Source organism: Ahaetulla prasina, chromosome 6 (assembly GCF_028640845.1).
Source record: "Ahaetulla prasina isolate Xishuangbanna chromosome 6, ASM2864084v1, whole genome shotgun sequence".
Lineage (NCBI taxonomy): Eukaryota > Metazoa > Chordata > Lepidosauria > Squamata > Colubridae > Ahaetulla > Ahaetulla prasina.
The window spans coordinates 55,834,521-55,850,230 of record NC_080544.1 but is presented as its reverse complement, the minus strand read 5'-3'; the positions used below and the strand labels follow the sequence as shown (position 1 = coordinate 55,850,230).

Genomic DNA, 15,710 nt, shown 5'->3' with positions numbered 1-15,710 from the left:
TAAGGCATCAATCTAGAAATCTGGAGACAAGTTCCACTTTCATGTGAGGCATGAAGCCAGCTGGGTCTTAGCCCAATCACTCCATCACAGCCTAGGAAGCAGACAATGGCAAAGCACTTCTGAAAACCCTTATCAAGAAATCTACAGGGCAGGGCAGGGTTAAAAAAATGGCCCCAAAGCATAAAATATAAATAGATGTCCAATACGTGGTCAAGATCTGTTCTCTCCTTCATTCCAAATAGTAGAAGACACACTAATGGATTTAAATTATAGGAAGGCAGATTCTGAAAGAGAACAAAATCTCTCAACAGCAAGAAAAATGTGACAATTATTCAGGTAGGTTGTGAATTCTTTATCAAAGTATGTTTCAAGGGCAGATTATGCAGCCATCTGAATACTTCAGTTTGTATTCTTGCACTGAACAGGATGTTGGACCTGGTGCCTTTCCAACTGGTCATCCACTGTATCATAGACCTTTCAATGTCATGTAAGAGAATCTTTCAGAAAATAATCCCATTCCAATCAGTCATGTTAAAAGTTTATTCATCCAACCTGGAAACTTTCAAAATATTATGAATGGCACCAGACTCAAAGTAAAATATATAAAATATATGATATGATACAACATTTATGATTTAAAATAGTCTGTTTCTAAATTTTCCATGAAATTTGAACAAGAGTGTTAAGATATTGCTTTATTTTTAATTTATGTTGTCATAAGGGTTCTAAATCACTATCTGGGAAAGGCCAAAGGTGCTACCCCTTACTCTCTTCAGCCTTCAGAAATTGAACACAATTTTTTCAACAACAAAATCAAAACTTTTAGGATTAATATTACTTTTGATTAACAGTAGACTTGAAAGGGTTCAAACTATCAAAGCAATAACCTATTATTCCTTTCATTTTATTTGTAATAGTTTTTGATATTGTTAGTGTAGAAATACCAAGACCTAAATAAAGTAATATGACTAAGGGAACAGCATCCAGTGGCATCTTGTCAACCATCTTTAAAAAAATTTCTTAACATCTCAGTGAAATAACACAGCACTCTACCTACTAGAAATATTTAATGGATGCAGGAACATTAGGGCAGAGAGCATCTGTTAGAAAAACAACTTATATTTCATTTCACCTGGTCTGATAGGCAGAATTTCAAAAAGATAAATCAATGCTATTATACCTTAAACAAGCCTTTGCGCCCCTTTATTATCTATCTCTGGAAACATTCTGGCATTTGCATTATTCACCTTATCAGTTGAAGAAAATATTTTTCTATGATTTTGGCCAAGAGTAAGCTACTAGCAGTTCCCGAGATCCCTTTTAAAAAAGTCTGGAACTTTCCCACTGTTCTTAAGATTATTTAATTTTCATTTAGAAGATCCTAAAATGTTTTCAGAAATGCTTGTCCTGTAGGATTAAAAACTGAGTAGTATTCAAGTACTTATTAATATTATACAGAGGATCTAAAGAGAAACTATACTAATACAGCTTCACTAATAAAAGAGGATCTGAATATAATAAAGAACTATTCTTCTATTCAAACATATGCAGAAAACTCCAACCTGAATATATAGAATTCAGGACAGAATGGGTTAAGATCAGGGGTGGGTTCTAAATTTTTTTACTACCGGTTCTGTGAGTGTGGCTAGGTGGGGGGGAGATAACTGAGTGGGCATGGCCAACTTGATGTCACTCACACACTCGGTCACATGATCCCCCCCGTGGCGAAATTTTTTTGGACTTTTTGACACTTTTTTTTTTGACATTGCAACCCCATATCCAGGTCGGGATGTGGTGGGGTGGCAGTGGTCGTCTCGGTTTTCCCTCCATTGCCCTTCCTGGCTGAAAAGTGCCCCTTCTCACCTCTGACAGGCCTTCCACGTGGTTGAAGCCAGAGCACCCCACTCCTGCTGGCTTGCTGAGCCAGGCCGGCTGGGTCCCGTCCACAAATTGAGCATGCAGGAGAAAGGCTTCCCTCTGGACCTTGGGGGTGGCTTCACCAAGGACATGCCCAGGCCCCCATTCAAGAGAGTGACCCTGTTTCCGCGGCCCACCATCCACGGCTTTTTGGCCGGGAAGGACAATGGAAGGAAAGCACAAAACAGCTTCCTTCTTACTGGCCGACCAGAGAACTTTTTTGGCATTGTTGTTGCCGAGCTCCTGGAGATTCACACTCTTGCTAGTCCACATGAGCATGGAGCCAGCCAGGGACGAGCTGGGCAGGCCAGGGGCAATGGCAATGGCAGAGTCCGACACTCAGGAAAAGCAAGGTTAGCACGCTCCCAGCTGCGCCCTGCGCAGCCTCTGCCAGCTCAGGACAGTGGACTCAGTTGCAGCCCAGATGAGCCAAAGAACTGCAGGGAGCCTCCTGTGTGTTGCACCCCCGTCCCAGCCTTCGCGCCCATTCCTGTCATGGCTCCAATAGCAGCAGCTTTGGGAGACACTGGTGGCACGGAGGCATGGGCGGAGGCTGGGAGCGGGGTGCAACACACAGGAGGCTCCCCATAATTCCTTGGCTCATCTGAGCTGCAGCTGAGCCCGCTGCCCTGAGCCAGTGGACAGAGGCACCCCTCCCCAGCCAGATCTTTCCAGATTTGACTTGAAGGAAAGCACAGCTCATGGCTGGTACATTTCACTGTGCTGTACTAGAGAAGAGGAGGAAACAGCCAGTGGAGACCACAGAGCTGTTCTAGTCCACGTGTTCTCCAGGTCAGCAGCTGTTTCTCTCCTATGTTACTCTTAGAGGAATGAAAGCCGTGCTTTCCTCTGAGTTCTGTGGACGGCAGAGGGAAACAGGAGCTTTTCTCTGCACAGAGCTTTTCAGATAAGACTGGAGGAAAGTGCAGCTTATGGCTGTTAAATTTTGCTGTGCTGTGCCAAACACTTTCCCATTAAGAGCAACAAAGGAGAGAAACAGCTGCTGACCTGGAGAACATGTGGACTGGAGCAGCTCTCTGGTCTTCACTGGCTGTTTCTTCCTCTTCGCTAGAGCAGTACAGCAAAAGGTAGCAGCCATGAGCTGTGCTTTCCTCAAAGTCAAATCCAGAAAGATCTGGCTGGGGAGGGGTTCCTCTGTCTGCCAGCTCAGGGCAGCAGACTCAGCTGCAGCCCAGATGAGCCAAGGAACTGCAGGGAGCCTCCGTGCCATTTTCGAGTGCCCAGCTTACCAGGCTGCCCCAGTCCCTGTCACAGTTCCAATGGCAGCAGCTTCAAAAGACGCTGATGGCATGGAGGTGCAGGTGAAGGCTGGGAGGGGGTGCAACACTTGGGAGGCTGAGTCCGCTCCCCTTCACCTCCCCACACTTGTTTACCCATCCTAGAGAGCTGTCGTGTCCCACTCCTCCGCTGACAGCTGGGTCAGGGAAATCCGAATCAGGCTTGCCTCTGCAGCTCTGCCCAAAGTCCTAGCAAAGTCCTCAGAGCAGGCAGGAGACCAGTAAGTGACTTCAGCAAGATAAGTTCGACTTTTGCCTGACTCAGAGACTGCCAGAAAGTAGATCCTTTATATAGGCCATGGGGTGTGGCTCCATGACTCAGCACTCATTAAGGCCTGCCCTCCTTCCTCTGTTGCCTCCGCCTCTCCAATCTTCTGATGCGAGGGTCACTCCAATCAGCTGTTCTTGGGAGTAAACCCTCCTCAGGCTCACCTGCTGTGGAGGAGGGGGAGGGGTCTAGCTGCTCCGTTTGCCTGGGCATGGAGTCAGGGCTGGGGCAGGGAGATTCTCCTTCTTCTGCAGTTTGTGTGGGCATGGAGCCAGGACTGGGACCGGGAGGCATACATTCCTCAGTGTTCGGGAGCAGGTAAGAAGGCCCCGGCTGCTCTGAGGGCGGGCAAGACCCAACAAGAGCTCGGGCTACGCAGAGGACCTGGCCGCCTTCCTCATCAGGTCCTGAGAGAACTCTTCCGTCCTCAGCTGTTGCGAAGAAGCTGCAGCTCTGGGTGTGCCATGCCCACTTCATTCTCTTTGAGAGCAGCTTTGCAACGAAGCAGGTGTGGTGCACCCAGAGTTGCCGCTTCTTTGCAAAAGCCGAGGACCTCTTCTACTTGGAGCTCCAAGCTGCAGGGAGTGGGGGCAGCTGCAATGCCAGCAGCTTCGGGGGCTCCTTCCTTCAGTGATTTGTTTTCTTTTATCTCATCTAGGCAGCTTCGCCACCCTTTTCCTTAAAGGCTGCGCCACACCTTTTGATCTTTTTCAGGCATGGAGAAAAGTGACCCTGTGAAGGAACCAAGCCTACTGCTGAACTTGGAAGCCGAGAGGCTTCTTTTCCATCCAGCCACTGGTGTAGGGCGTCAAAAAGACCTCCAGTTGCTGCCGCTATCTTTGTGCATGCGCAGCTTTCTTCTCACCAGCTGAAGGACTTTTCGGGGCCCTGTGGCCAGGTGGCTGAGAGGCTTCTTTGCCAACCAGCCACTTCCCAGCTCTAGTCAGTTTACCATTCGATAGACGCATCAGGTGAGCGAGCAAGCAGTGACCTAGGGACTGGTTCGAGGGCGTGGCCAGGCTGCCATTACTACCAGTTTGAAGAACTAGTCCCTAAAGTTACTACCTATTTGGTAAAACCGGGCAGAACTGGTAGGAACCCACCTCTGGTTAAGATCATTCTCACTGCCTGACTAGTTCAAAGCCTTCACTATTTGTTTCTATCCCTATCAAATTATTTCTGCCAATCTGAGGTAGGGAATGGTCATTGTTAATGACTTTTTTATTTATTTATTTATTTTGTCACAGCAGTATATATAAGCATAAGCATGAAGTAACTATATAGTATATAAGCATATATATGAGTATAAGTATGAAATAACTATATAAATTGGATATAATGAAAGGAAACAGTAGGACAGGAACGGTAGGCACATTTGTGCTCTTATGCAAGACCCTTACAGATCTCTTAGAAACGGGGTGAGGTCAATAGTAGACAGTTTTTGGTTGAAGCTTTGGGGATTTTGGGAAAAGACCACAGAGTCAGGTAGTTTATTCCAAGCATTAACAACTCTGTTACTGAAGTCATATTTTCTGCAATCAAGATTGGAGTGGTTAACATTAAGCTTAAATCTATTGTGTGCTCGTGTATTGTTACAATTGAAGCTGTAGTAGTCTTTAAAAGGAAGGACATTGTAATAGATGATTTTAAGAGTTAAACTCAGATCATGTCAAAGGCGGCGTAGTTCTAAATTTTCTAAGCACAGGATTTCAAGTCTGGTGGTATAAGGTATTTTGTTATATTCGGAGGAGTGGAGAACTCTTCTTGTAAAATATTTCTGGACACGTTCAATTGTATTGATGTCTGAAATGTGATATGGGTTCCAGACAGGCTAGCTGTATTCAAGTATTGGTCTAGCAAATGTTTTATAAGCTCTGGTTAGTAGTGTAATGTTTCTGGAGAAGAAGCTACGTAAGATTAGGTTAACAACTCTTTTTGCGATGTAGTTGAAGTGGGCTTTGGCACTTAGGTCATTGAATATGAAGACTCCAAGGTCTTTGACTGGGTGGGGGTCATCTGTAAGGTAATGTCCATCGAGTTTGTATTTAGTGTTTGGATTCTTTTTTCCAATGTGTAAGATAGAGCATTTGCTGGTTGAGATATGGAGTTGCCAGGTTTTAGACCATTCTGACACAAAGTCAAGGTCTTTTTGAAGAGTAGCTGTATTATTGGTAATATTAAATAGTTTGACATCTTCAGCGAAGAGAACACAATTACTTTTAATATGGTCACAGAGATCATTAATGTATAATATAAAAAGTGTTGGTCAAGAACACTGCCTTGGGGAACGCCGCTATTGACAGGAACTGTTGTGTCTGCGCCTCCCGAGCTGGCCCTGCTGCCAGAAAGTGACTTGGAAAGTGAGGGGGAAGGGCCGTCAGGACTTACCTCAGGAGCACCGGCTCCCCTGGCTCAGCTCCAGGAGCCTGAAGCAGGCCAGGTGGAAGAAATAATGAGGCCTCCATCCCCTGACTCTTCCCCCCCCCCAGGCCATGCTTGCAGAGCCAGCTGACAGCAATTAGGCTTGGTTTCGTGGGCAGGAGAGGAGGGAACAACAGAAGCAAGGGTGGGGCAGGCCTAGGAAGTGCTGAGTCATGGAGCCACGCCCCACAGGATACAAAAGGCAGCAAGAGCTGGTGTGTCTCTTTGTAACAGGCAAATCCACTGATTGACTAGAGCTGAAGTTTGTGACTTACCAGCGTCGTGGAAGATAACGAGGGCTCTTGGCAGACGCTGGCTCTTTTGCTGCCAGAGCTGATAGTGCCGGCTAAATAAGCCATCATTTGGACGAAGGCGGAGGAGGACAGAACAGGAACAGGGTTTTGGGGTTTGTTTTTTTTTATTTGCATTTATATCCCGCCCTTCTCCGAAGACTCAGGGCGGTTTACACTATGTTAGCAATAGTCTTCATCCTATTTGTATATTTATATACAAAGTCAACTTATTGCCCCCAACAATCTAGGTCCTCATTTTACCTACCTAGAGGATGGAAGGCTGAGTCAACCTTGGGCCTGGTGGGACTAGAACCTGCAGTAATTGCAGGCAGCTGTGTTAATAACAGACTGTCTTACCAGTCTGAGCCACAGAGGCACTGCCTATTTTGACCATTTGTTGTCTGTTTGACAGGAACGCTGATATCCATTTGTTGTCTGTTTGACAGGAACGCTGATATCCAAGTGGAGGGGTCTGGAGATGCTGTAGGATTTTAGTTTTAGGAGAAGTTTGTCGTGACTTTGTGTTGTATGCAGAAAGCTAGACCAAGTAGAAAAGTATTGTTTCAAGTATTACCAGGATATCCGTCAAATGACTTTGGATATAATGAATCCAAATCCTGATGATTCTTTGAATAGAATCTAACTATTTGTCATGTCCCACTCCTCCGCTGACGGCCGGGTCAGGGAAATCCGAATCAGGCTTGCCTCTGCAGCTCTGCCCAAAGTCCTAGCAAAGTCCTCAGAGCAGGCAGGAGACCAGAAAATGACTTCAGCAAGATAAGTTCGACTTTGCCTGACTCAGAGACTGCCAGAAAGCAGATCCTTTATATAGGCCATGGGGTGTGGCTCCATGACTCAGCACTCATTAAGGCCTGCCCCTCCCTTCCTTCTGTTGCCTCCGCCTATCCAGTCTTCTGATGCGAGGGTCACTCCAATCAGCAGCTGTTGGAAATAAACTTTCCTCAGGCTCACATGCTGTGGAGGAGGGGGAGGGGTCTAGCTGCTCCGTTTACCTGGGCATGGAGCCAGGGCTGGGGCCGGGGGGTGCTCCCTCCTCTGCAGCCTGCTTGGGCATGGAGCCAGGGCTGGGGCTGGGAGATGCCCCCTCCTCACCTGTCTGGGCATGGAGCCAGGGCTAGGGCCGGGAGGACATTCTTCAGCGTTCAGAAGCAGATAAGCAGACTCCAGCTGCGGTGAGAGCGGGCAAGACACAACACTATTGTTGTGACTGTCTATAGAGATTCTCAGTCATGGTTGTCCCAGAGGTTTTTCAAGAGGCAACTGGATTTTCTTGTTTTTCTTTAAAGATGTTTTGCTTCTCATCCAAGAAGCTTCTACTGGATGGTAGGGAATGCTGGTCATTCGCAGCTCTCTCTTCTTTTAGAGAATCATTGAGGCCACTTGGAGGTTTATCTATGTCCCCAGGATCACCTGAGTAGTACAAATGGGTGTGGAACCTTCTTGGAACTGCTGACTGTATTGTGAACTGGAGATAGGTGATGTCATATTCTTTCCCCTCTGTTGGGATAGGGCTGTTCAATTTTGATATACATGGCCTCTTTGGCCCCTCTTTCAAATCAGTGTTCTTCTTTGTCTAAAATGTCGACTTTGTTGTTTTCAAAAGAGTGGCCTTTGTCTTTTAAATGCTAATAGACTGCTGAATCTTGTCCTGATGGGGTTTCTCCTACTATGTTGTGCCATGCATTTATGAAGTGGTTGTTTTGATTCCCCAATGTACAGCTCTGCACACATCTCACTGCATTGTAATGCATGTATCACATTGCTCAGTTTGTGTCTGGGTGTTTTATCCTTGAATAAACCTTCTGCCTTAGTGTATTCTTGGGCTTAAGGAGTGCATGTCTGTTGTGTTGTCTGAAGATCATCCTGAGCTTTTCAGATATTCCTGCAATGTATGAATGCGTTGCGTCATTTATTGTTTTCTTCTTTATCTGCTGGTCTTTTGGGGATTTGATGAAGGCCCACTTGGGATAGCCACATGTTCTGAGGGCTTCCTTGATGTATTTTAGTTTGTTTTCTTTCCCATTTTTACTGGTAGGCTCGCTTTCAGCTCGTTGGTGTAGGGTTCTGATAACTCCCATATTGGGAATTCTTGTGAAGAAGTTTAGGGCTCTGATTTCTACCTCTTCCATGAAGAGATTGGCTACAATGGTGGACACAGGTGAACCCATGGCATAGCCATGTTTTTGTCTGTTGTGACAGCATAGATCTAGCAGAGAATCCCTCCCTCCGTCCCAAAAAGGACCTAATCCTCCAATCATATTCTGGCCATAGAAATCCTATATAATTTAAGATTGGTCTGATTTTGGGTCCATTGCCCCAAAAAGGAGAAAATAACACTTTTAAAATTCATACACACATAAGACAGGTGGGGTCATTCACATATTCTCTCTAACCAATGCACAACTGTGCCTTGCTAACTTTTTAAATGGCATATTTCCATGATAATGTATCTCCCTATAGTCAACGCAGATTAAAATTATCTTCAGCTCTTCATCTTTTAAAATAGCACTATCCTCTGTTTCTTTTACCATGTGTACAATCTAGTGTGCTTCCTCAACAACATGGTAGGTCACAAGGTCAGGGCTAGAGTCTATTAACTGCTGTGGGGATATTCTCTCCTTGGAATTGCTGGGCATTACATTTAATCCTTTCTTAATTGATCCCCTGTTTTGCAACCAAAGTTACAAAGGCATTGAAAAAATAACTTTATGACTGGTTGTCACACTTATAACTCTCAGTCATGGTCACATGGTTGAGATTCAGGTGTTTGGAAATCAGCATTTATGAACATTGCAGTATTTCACAGTCATGTGATTGCCATTTGCATTGCTTCACACTTGGCTTCCAAAACAAAAATCAATGGAGTAGCTGGCAATAAAATCACAATTTGCAGTCATGTAATGTCTTGCTTAAAGACATTGTCACTTAGTGATAAAGTTGCTGGTCCTATTTGTGGTCATTAAACAAGGACTACTTGATGGCCTTATTTGGCTGCAAGAAGACCAATCACCGGGTTCTGTAGAAGCATTTTCCTTCAGTATGCCTGACAGGTACTTTCTGAAGTACTGCATTTATCAAATTATACTCATGCCTCTAAAATAAAGAAGGATTAGCACTCAAAGAATGCTAGATCTGTTTTTTAACATGGGATTAGGCTTTTTGAAAGAACAATAGACATAGGCTTAAAACAAACAAAAAAACCCTCCAAAAGGCAGGGGAAATGCTGTCACCACTAGTTTGCTGAGGAAGGAATCTTTATAAACTTAGAATTTGTATAATTGTTTAAAATATTATGACACTGAAATCTTGTGATTTTTTAAAAAAATCAACTAAATTCCTTTCACTTGGGCTTCAACAACGTTAAAGTGCACTCTAGATTATACTTTGGGAAAAGTAGTTAGGTGGAAAGAATGTGTCTCTGTTGTCATCCCTGCTTCTAAAGAATTAGAACAGCCCCGAATGACCATACAGAGTGTAGTACAAAAATTTCAGCATATAAAAAGTTCAATTAAGTTTAATGAAAGTCTGTTTTAAAGGAAAATAGTAATTATTAGCTCAGCTTATCTACATACCTCCACAGTGAGCTCTCTGTGATACTCCCCAGGTTGTAGTCATACAACTTTGTCAGAATTAAAATCACCTACAGACACAAGAAGAAAATCTTGGTTAGTCTCTAATAATTAGAATCTCATACCACTGATACAGCCCTGGGGAAAGTTTAGGCTGCTGTTAAATGGGTGCTTAACATAATTAAAGGAATTGCTTAAGCATTTGCTTAACTGGCATGAGTACTGCCTGAACAAGTATCCATAACAATCAGCATTTTCTTTGCAAGTGATAGTGATAGATAGATAGATGATAGATAGATAGATAGATAGATAGATAGATAGATAGATAGATAGATAGATAGATAGATAGATAAACTTGGTTTATCCATTGAACAAATTGAAATGTTATTAGTGTAAACCAGTATGGAGATTCTTAAGGCAATTCTATTAGGGTTAATGGATCCAGGCTGAAAATAATGCAGATGATGACAAGATGCTAACAAAAACTCGCTTCTCAGCCAGGAGATCACTTGGCAGAGAAGAAGAAGAAGAAGACGCTGTCACTTTAAATTGACAAGCCGAGAAACAGCTGCTGGAAGGAGGTTTTTGCTTGCAGAAGTGAAATGACATTCAGCAGTTCGTTTCTGAACAACAGAATTGACAGCTGAACAAAAACTGGATAAGAGGAGGGATTCTTACATGATTCTATGTTTTTGAAGTTTGGGGTTTGTGCAACATGGGCTTTGTTTTTCTAAAAAGGTTTGGGCGATTTCCATTGTGAAATATCCTGTCTTAAATGAGTTTTCTGCCTGCTTGTAAATGGAGCTGAACTTCCAGCTTCCACTTTCTATTATCTCTAAGCACAGGTAGCTGTTTTCTTCTTACAAAGTTTCCTTTATGCAGCAGGCAGGAATGTGGAATGAGTATCAAGCAGGTTCCTTGTTAGCTTGATTTTTTCTTGCTTTTCTGGGAGCCTTTTCTGGGAGCCTTTATGAGTAATATTTTATTTGGGGAAATGAAGATGGGGGAGTTTGATTCTTTCCCAGAGCAGGTTAGTGGGGTGGGGAAGGAATGATGAACCTTCCCCTGGAGTGTGGAGGGAATGGGGATTTTGCAATATCCTTCCTCTGTCATGCCCACCACACCATGCCCACCAAGCCACACCCACAGAACCAGTAGTAAAAAATTTTGAAACCCACCATTGGCCCAGAACTAGTAGCTTTAAGAGCTCTGTCTAGATGAGTCTGTATAGATGAGTCTTTTAAAAAATAATGGGCAAAAATCATTAATTCTGGCAATCCTAGAACCAAATATTTTAGTACTGAACAAATTATAAATGAATTAATACTATTCAATCATAGACATAGATATATTCTAGTCTACAGACTGACTTCACAGCATGAACCCATAATATTCCTAGACAGACAGTCTGAAAAAGAAAGAAAGAAAGAAAGAAAGAAAGAAAGAAAGAAAGAAAGAAAGAAAGAAAGAAAGAAAGAAAGAATGAATCTCATTAAGTTTTAGCGTATTATACTGACAATCTCATGCGATTTCAGCATCCTCCCCCAAGAACCAGGGAAAGATGTTCAATTCTTTCTGGATTTGACAGTAATCTTAAATTTCAATGTTGTTAATTACAAAAAACTTGGACTGCCTGGAATAATAAATTCATATGCTAGTGCCCAGCAGCTGAAAAGACTGTAACCCTTATAATCTAATTTCTATATAAATGCAAGAGATGTATAGCTAGAACATTCTCAACTAATGGCTGACTACTCACTTAGTCAAGAGGAGAATAAAATACATCACTTTTCTAAGGTACATCCTCATTCCAACTAGGGCTCTGATTGACCCAACCATTTAAGAAACCAGGGAAATTCTAAAGATCTTTCAGGAAAACCTTTCGATCCAAAAGCGTCTTAAAATGTATTATTCAGTATGCCACTTTTACAATTTAAAAAAAAAATGTAAATTCCACCTGCTAATAATCTGCAGGCAATGGGTTTCTGCTTCATGTAAAGTTATTAATTCAGCAGAATTTGTATACCTCTGGTTATTTTTGCTATTTCATTACAAAACACCTAGAATTGGGATATTCTTGTAGTTATAATTACACATTGATTAATGTAATTGTTGAGGGGCTTTCCTGTACTGCCTTGCAGGTTAATAGGCTCCGTTGCTGACCATTTCCTTAACTTCTATAACAGATGGATATGTGACCTGTCATACTACTAGCCTGGCTCAATTATTTAGTTTATTGCCATCTTGTATCAAGAAATGCTTTATGTTCCAATGTTTTCACCATTTTCATAGCGAGGAATTTATAAGCCTGTTCAGGGAGCAGAACAGCAATATAATTCGGTATCTTCCACAAGCAGCCATCCTGCTGCCGCTGATAAGCTTTCCTAGGAGGGCAGTGATGAAATTTAGCACTTTACAACCCTTAATTGGCACATGTCGCTGTCAGACATATACAGCCACTGGGGGAATGCCATCTGACAGTCTGGTAGGCAGGTAGGTTGAAACCTTACACAAGATCAGGTTGTTTTTAAAATAGTGAAATTAAAATGAAAGCATATTATCAAATTTTAGTAGTTCAGAGCTTAAATAATAGAAAATAGGAAATAGGAAATAATTAAGGTTTTTTATTTTTTATCAGCAGTTTAACCTCGCAGTGTTCAATCTACTGCTTGGCATTGTATTGGTTCAATGTACCAATACCTCCACAGAAGCCTACCATCTGTTATTATTCAGTTACCCCATACAACCCAGACACTGAATTACAGAAAGCCACCTCCAAAACTGAATTCATGATACAATAAGTAACAAAAATGAATACTAGTACTACTTGATTTAGCTAAATTAAAACCAATCCCATAGGACCATTTCTTAAAGCAGGTCAATCATGATTGATGAGATGTGATTGCAGAAGATTTTAGAAGGTAGGCAGAACAGGGAATATGATTTCAACTTTGACAATAGGAAAAATAGATATACCACAACTAGCAGCAGCTATTTAGGCCTGGAAGAGAAGATTCTCCCACTACAGATCAACATCTCCAGACCCTAGAAATACATCATTCCAGACCAGAAGCAGATAATGAACTAACTTCAGAGAAAGTGGTGCCAAAGGGGTTTGGGCCTTTGAATTGCCCCTTTGAAAAACAATAAACCGTATGGGGAATTTTCCTTTTTCTTTGGTTTTTGTATGAATACCTGAATGTTGGAGTTCTGTGGAGATGAGCACTTATAAAAGGTCAGAAGATGGCAGTTTTCTCTATTTTCCATGGAGAACAATACTGGGACAGAGAACTTGGAGGAGAGTCTTGACAGAAGATTGAGAAAACTGTGTGTGTAAGAGAGAGAGAGAGAGAGAGAGAGAGACAGAGACAGAGAGAGACATAGAGAGAAAGACAGATACAGAGACACAAAGAAATAATAGTTGTTTGCTTCTAGCACAGAGGTGGGATTCACATAATGTACCTACCAGTTTGTCCAGCACCGAAAATGTGAGTGTGCGAGTGCATGCCCTTGCTTCGCTCTCACGCGCTACCAATGTGCATGCACCCAGCCTTTCCACACATGCGCTTTCCTCATGCACTTACCTTCCTTGCATGCGCCTGGCCTCAAAAACATGCCTAAATAGGACAGTATAGAGTTGGGATGGGTGAGCAAGCCCACCCGCGATTTCTGCTACTGGTTTGTCTGGACCAGTCCAAACCATCTGAATACCACCTCTGATCTAGCAGTATAATAGAATAACCATTCTTCTAGGATTAGGGTTTTACTAATATAATTAATTGAGAGGTGAGACAGGGTGCTTTCCTCTTTACTATGTTAATTTTGTTCATTGGTGCTGTTGCATTTGGCTGAATTATTATATTTGCTGGTTTGTTTCCTTTTCTAGTTTGTGCTATATTTTCTAACTTTAGAGAAAGTTCTAATAAGTAGTCTTTACTTTCACCCAGTAGAACAGTGGCATGGGAGATAGAGACAAGAGGTAGAAGTTGTTCTGTTAAAAGGAGGTAAAGTTCATTCAGTTATAATGGTCCATCCTATGTATCTTCTACCTATCAGGATAGCCAGGAACATCAAGTAAAGTTACTGATACCTTGATACTCTTGGATTTCAACTTGGTCTTGATTTTAAAAAGATAAATTGTACCATCTTATGGTGAATCAAGGAGTTTACTAGTGTCTGGAATGGAGACTAGACTAGACTAAACTAGACTAGACTAGACCTATCCTAGTCAGATATGTTGATCAAGGAGATGTGTTGCAATAGTCCATACGAATATCATATTATTTTCCCATCTACTTGAAACAAGCTTTAAGAGCATTTGTTTCATTCTAAATGATCATATAGTAGTATGAATTCTGCCGCTTTATAGAGACCCTATGTAAATTCAACTGGTCTGCACAGGGGAAGGAGTAGCCCTTTTTTGTTATTGTTTAAGTAATTTAAATGTCATGAATATCTAAGAATATACTATGGAATTGTCTCCATGTCTTCCATGAAACACATCATGCCTTCCTTCTGATTTTTGTCTTGGATGGAAATAGCCGTATATAGATGTCCACATATAGAACCCTTGCCATGTACAGACAACAAAAGGCTGTCAGAATATTCTACTTTCCAAGGATAAGGCCAGACTTAATTAATCATCCATCTATGTTTGATAAATTATTCCAGTATGTTTTCTCAAACGTAGTTGATTGGTCCAGCGGTCAAAAATATCACAAAACCTAACTTAATGCAGTAGCTCATAAACATTTGTTATCCTATACAGCAGTGGAATATATGGAATGTGAACAATGAAGAATTATGACAGTGGATGGTTGGAACAGCCCTGAAACAAATCCAGGAACAAATTTGGTTAGCATCAATGGAATCATCATTATAAGATCTATGTCACCACAATATGAGAGAAGAAATTTCGTACAAAGGAGGTACAAATTGAATATTCACATGACAAGGCTCTCATTTTATGTGTGGGCTGAAAATCTAGATAAATCTATTTCATTTATGTTTCTTTTTGTTTTCATATTGTGTTGTTTTAATGGTAAAAGGTTAGTTTATATTTAATATTCTTTTTTTTTCTTTTCAACTGTTTCTAAAAAACCTGAAGATGCTAATGAACAAAGACATGCATATTATGTTTTTCTAAATGTCAGAATAGAGGATGGAAAGAAATGTTGTAATGAAATAATGCATTGCCCTTTTCCCCTTGATTTCCAACTCCCCCACCCCCACTCACCCTATTTCAAACTTTTATTATTATCCTAATCAAAACAAAATGGTAATAGGAGGAATAAAATAACAAAAAGAAAAAGAAAAGATCACTGGAGAAAGTAGGTCGCCTGATAATGTCTCACATAGTGAACCCTTCAGAAATATAAAAATGTAAAAACTGATTCTCAACTTTGATAGGACTACTTATTTGGTTATTTCAATTATTTATTATTTTGGTGGATCCCACATAGACATTTCACAGAAGATATTTGCAACAAAACCCATAGAGAAGTTTAGTATATTGCCATCACGGGTATAGTATATTATGTTTTCCTTGTGGATAATGTATTTATATATTGCAGCCCTATATACTCCAACTATAATATTTCATTGTTCATACTAACATTGCCTTCATTCTCTTAAAATTCTGTAACTTGGAAAAACAGCACATGTCAAACAACCTGTTTAAAAGTGCACATGAGGAAGTATTCTAAAATCCTGACATTACATGACAAATAAGCTTTGTATATCAATGTCTGCCACATATTCATACACACTAAAACTTATTTTCTAGACTTCTTTCAGGTTTTATTTATAGTTGTGGCTCACAGTATCTTCTCAATAATTTTAATGGTTTCTATAAACCCCTGCCATGTAGATAGATTTGGAGCAACATGAATTTACTAGGGTTTTTTTAAACCACCTTCCAAAG

At 41.5% G+C, this 15,710-nt stretch overlaps 1 protein-coding gene across 1 annotated transcript in view; it reads right to left on the bottom strand.

The window, feature by feature from the left end:
• SORCS1 (sortilin related VPS10 domain containing receptor 1) overlaps window positions 1–15,710 on the bottom strand; it is a 508,480-nt gene that overhangs the window by 344,959 nt on the left and 147,811 nt on the right. The window contains exon 2 of the mRNA XM_058189114.1: window positions 9,791–9,858. Coding sequence (XP_058045097.1) covers window positions 9,791–9,858 — 68 coding nt within the window. The remainder of the gene's footprint in view (window positions 1–9,790; window positions 9,859–15,710) is intronic.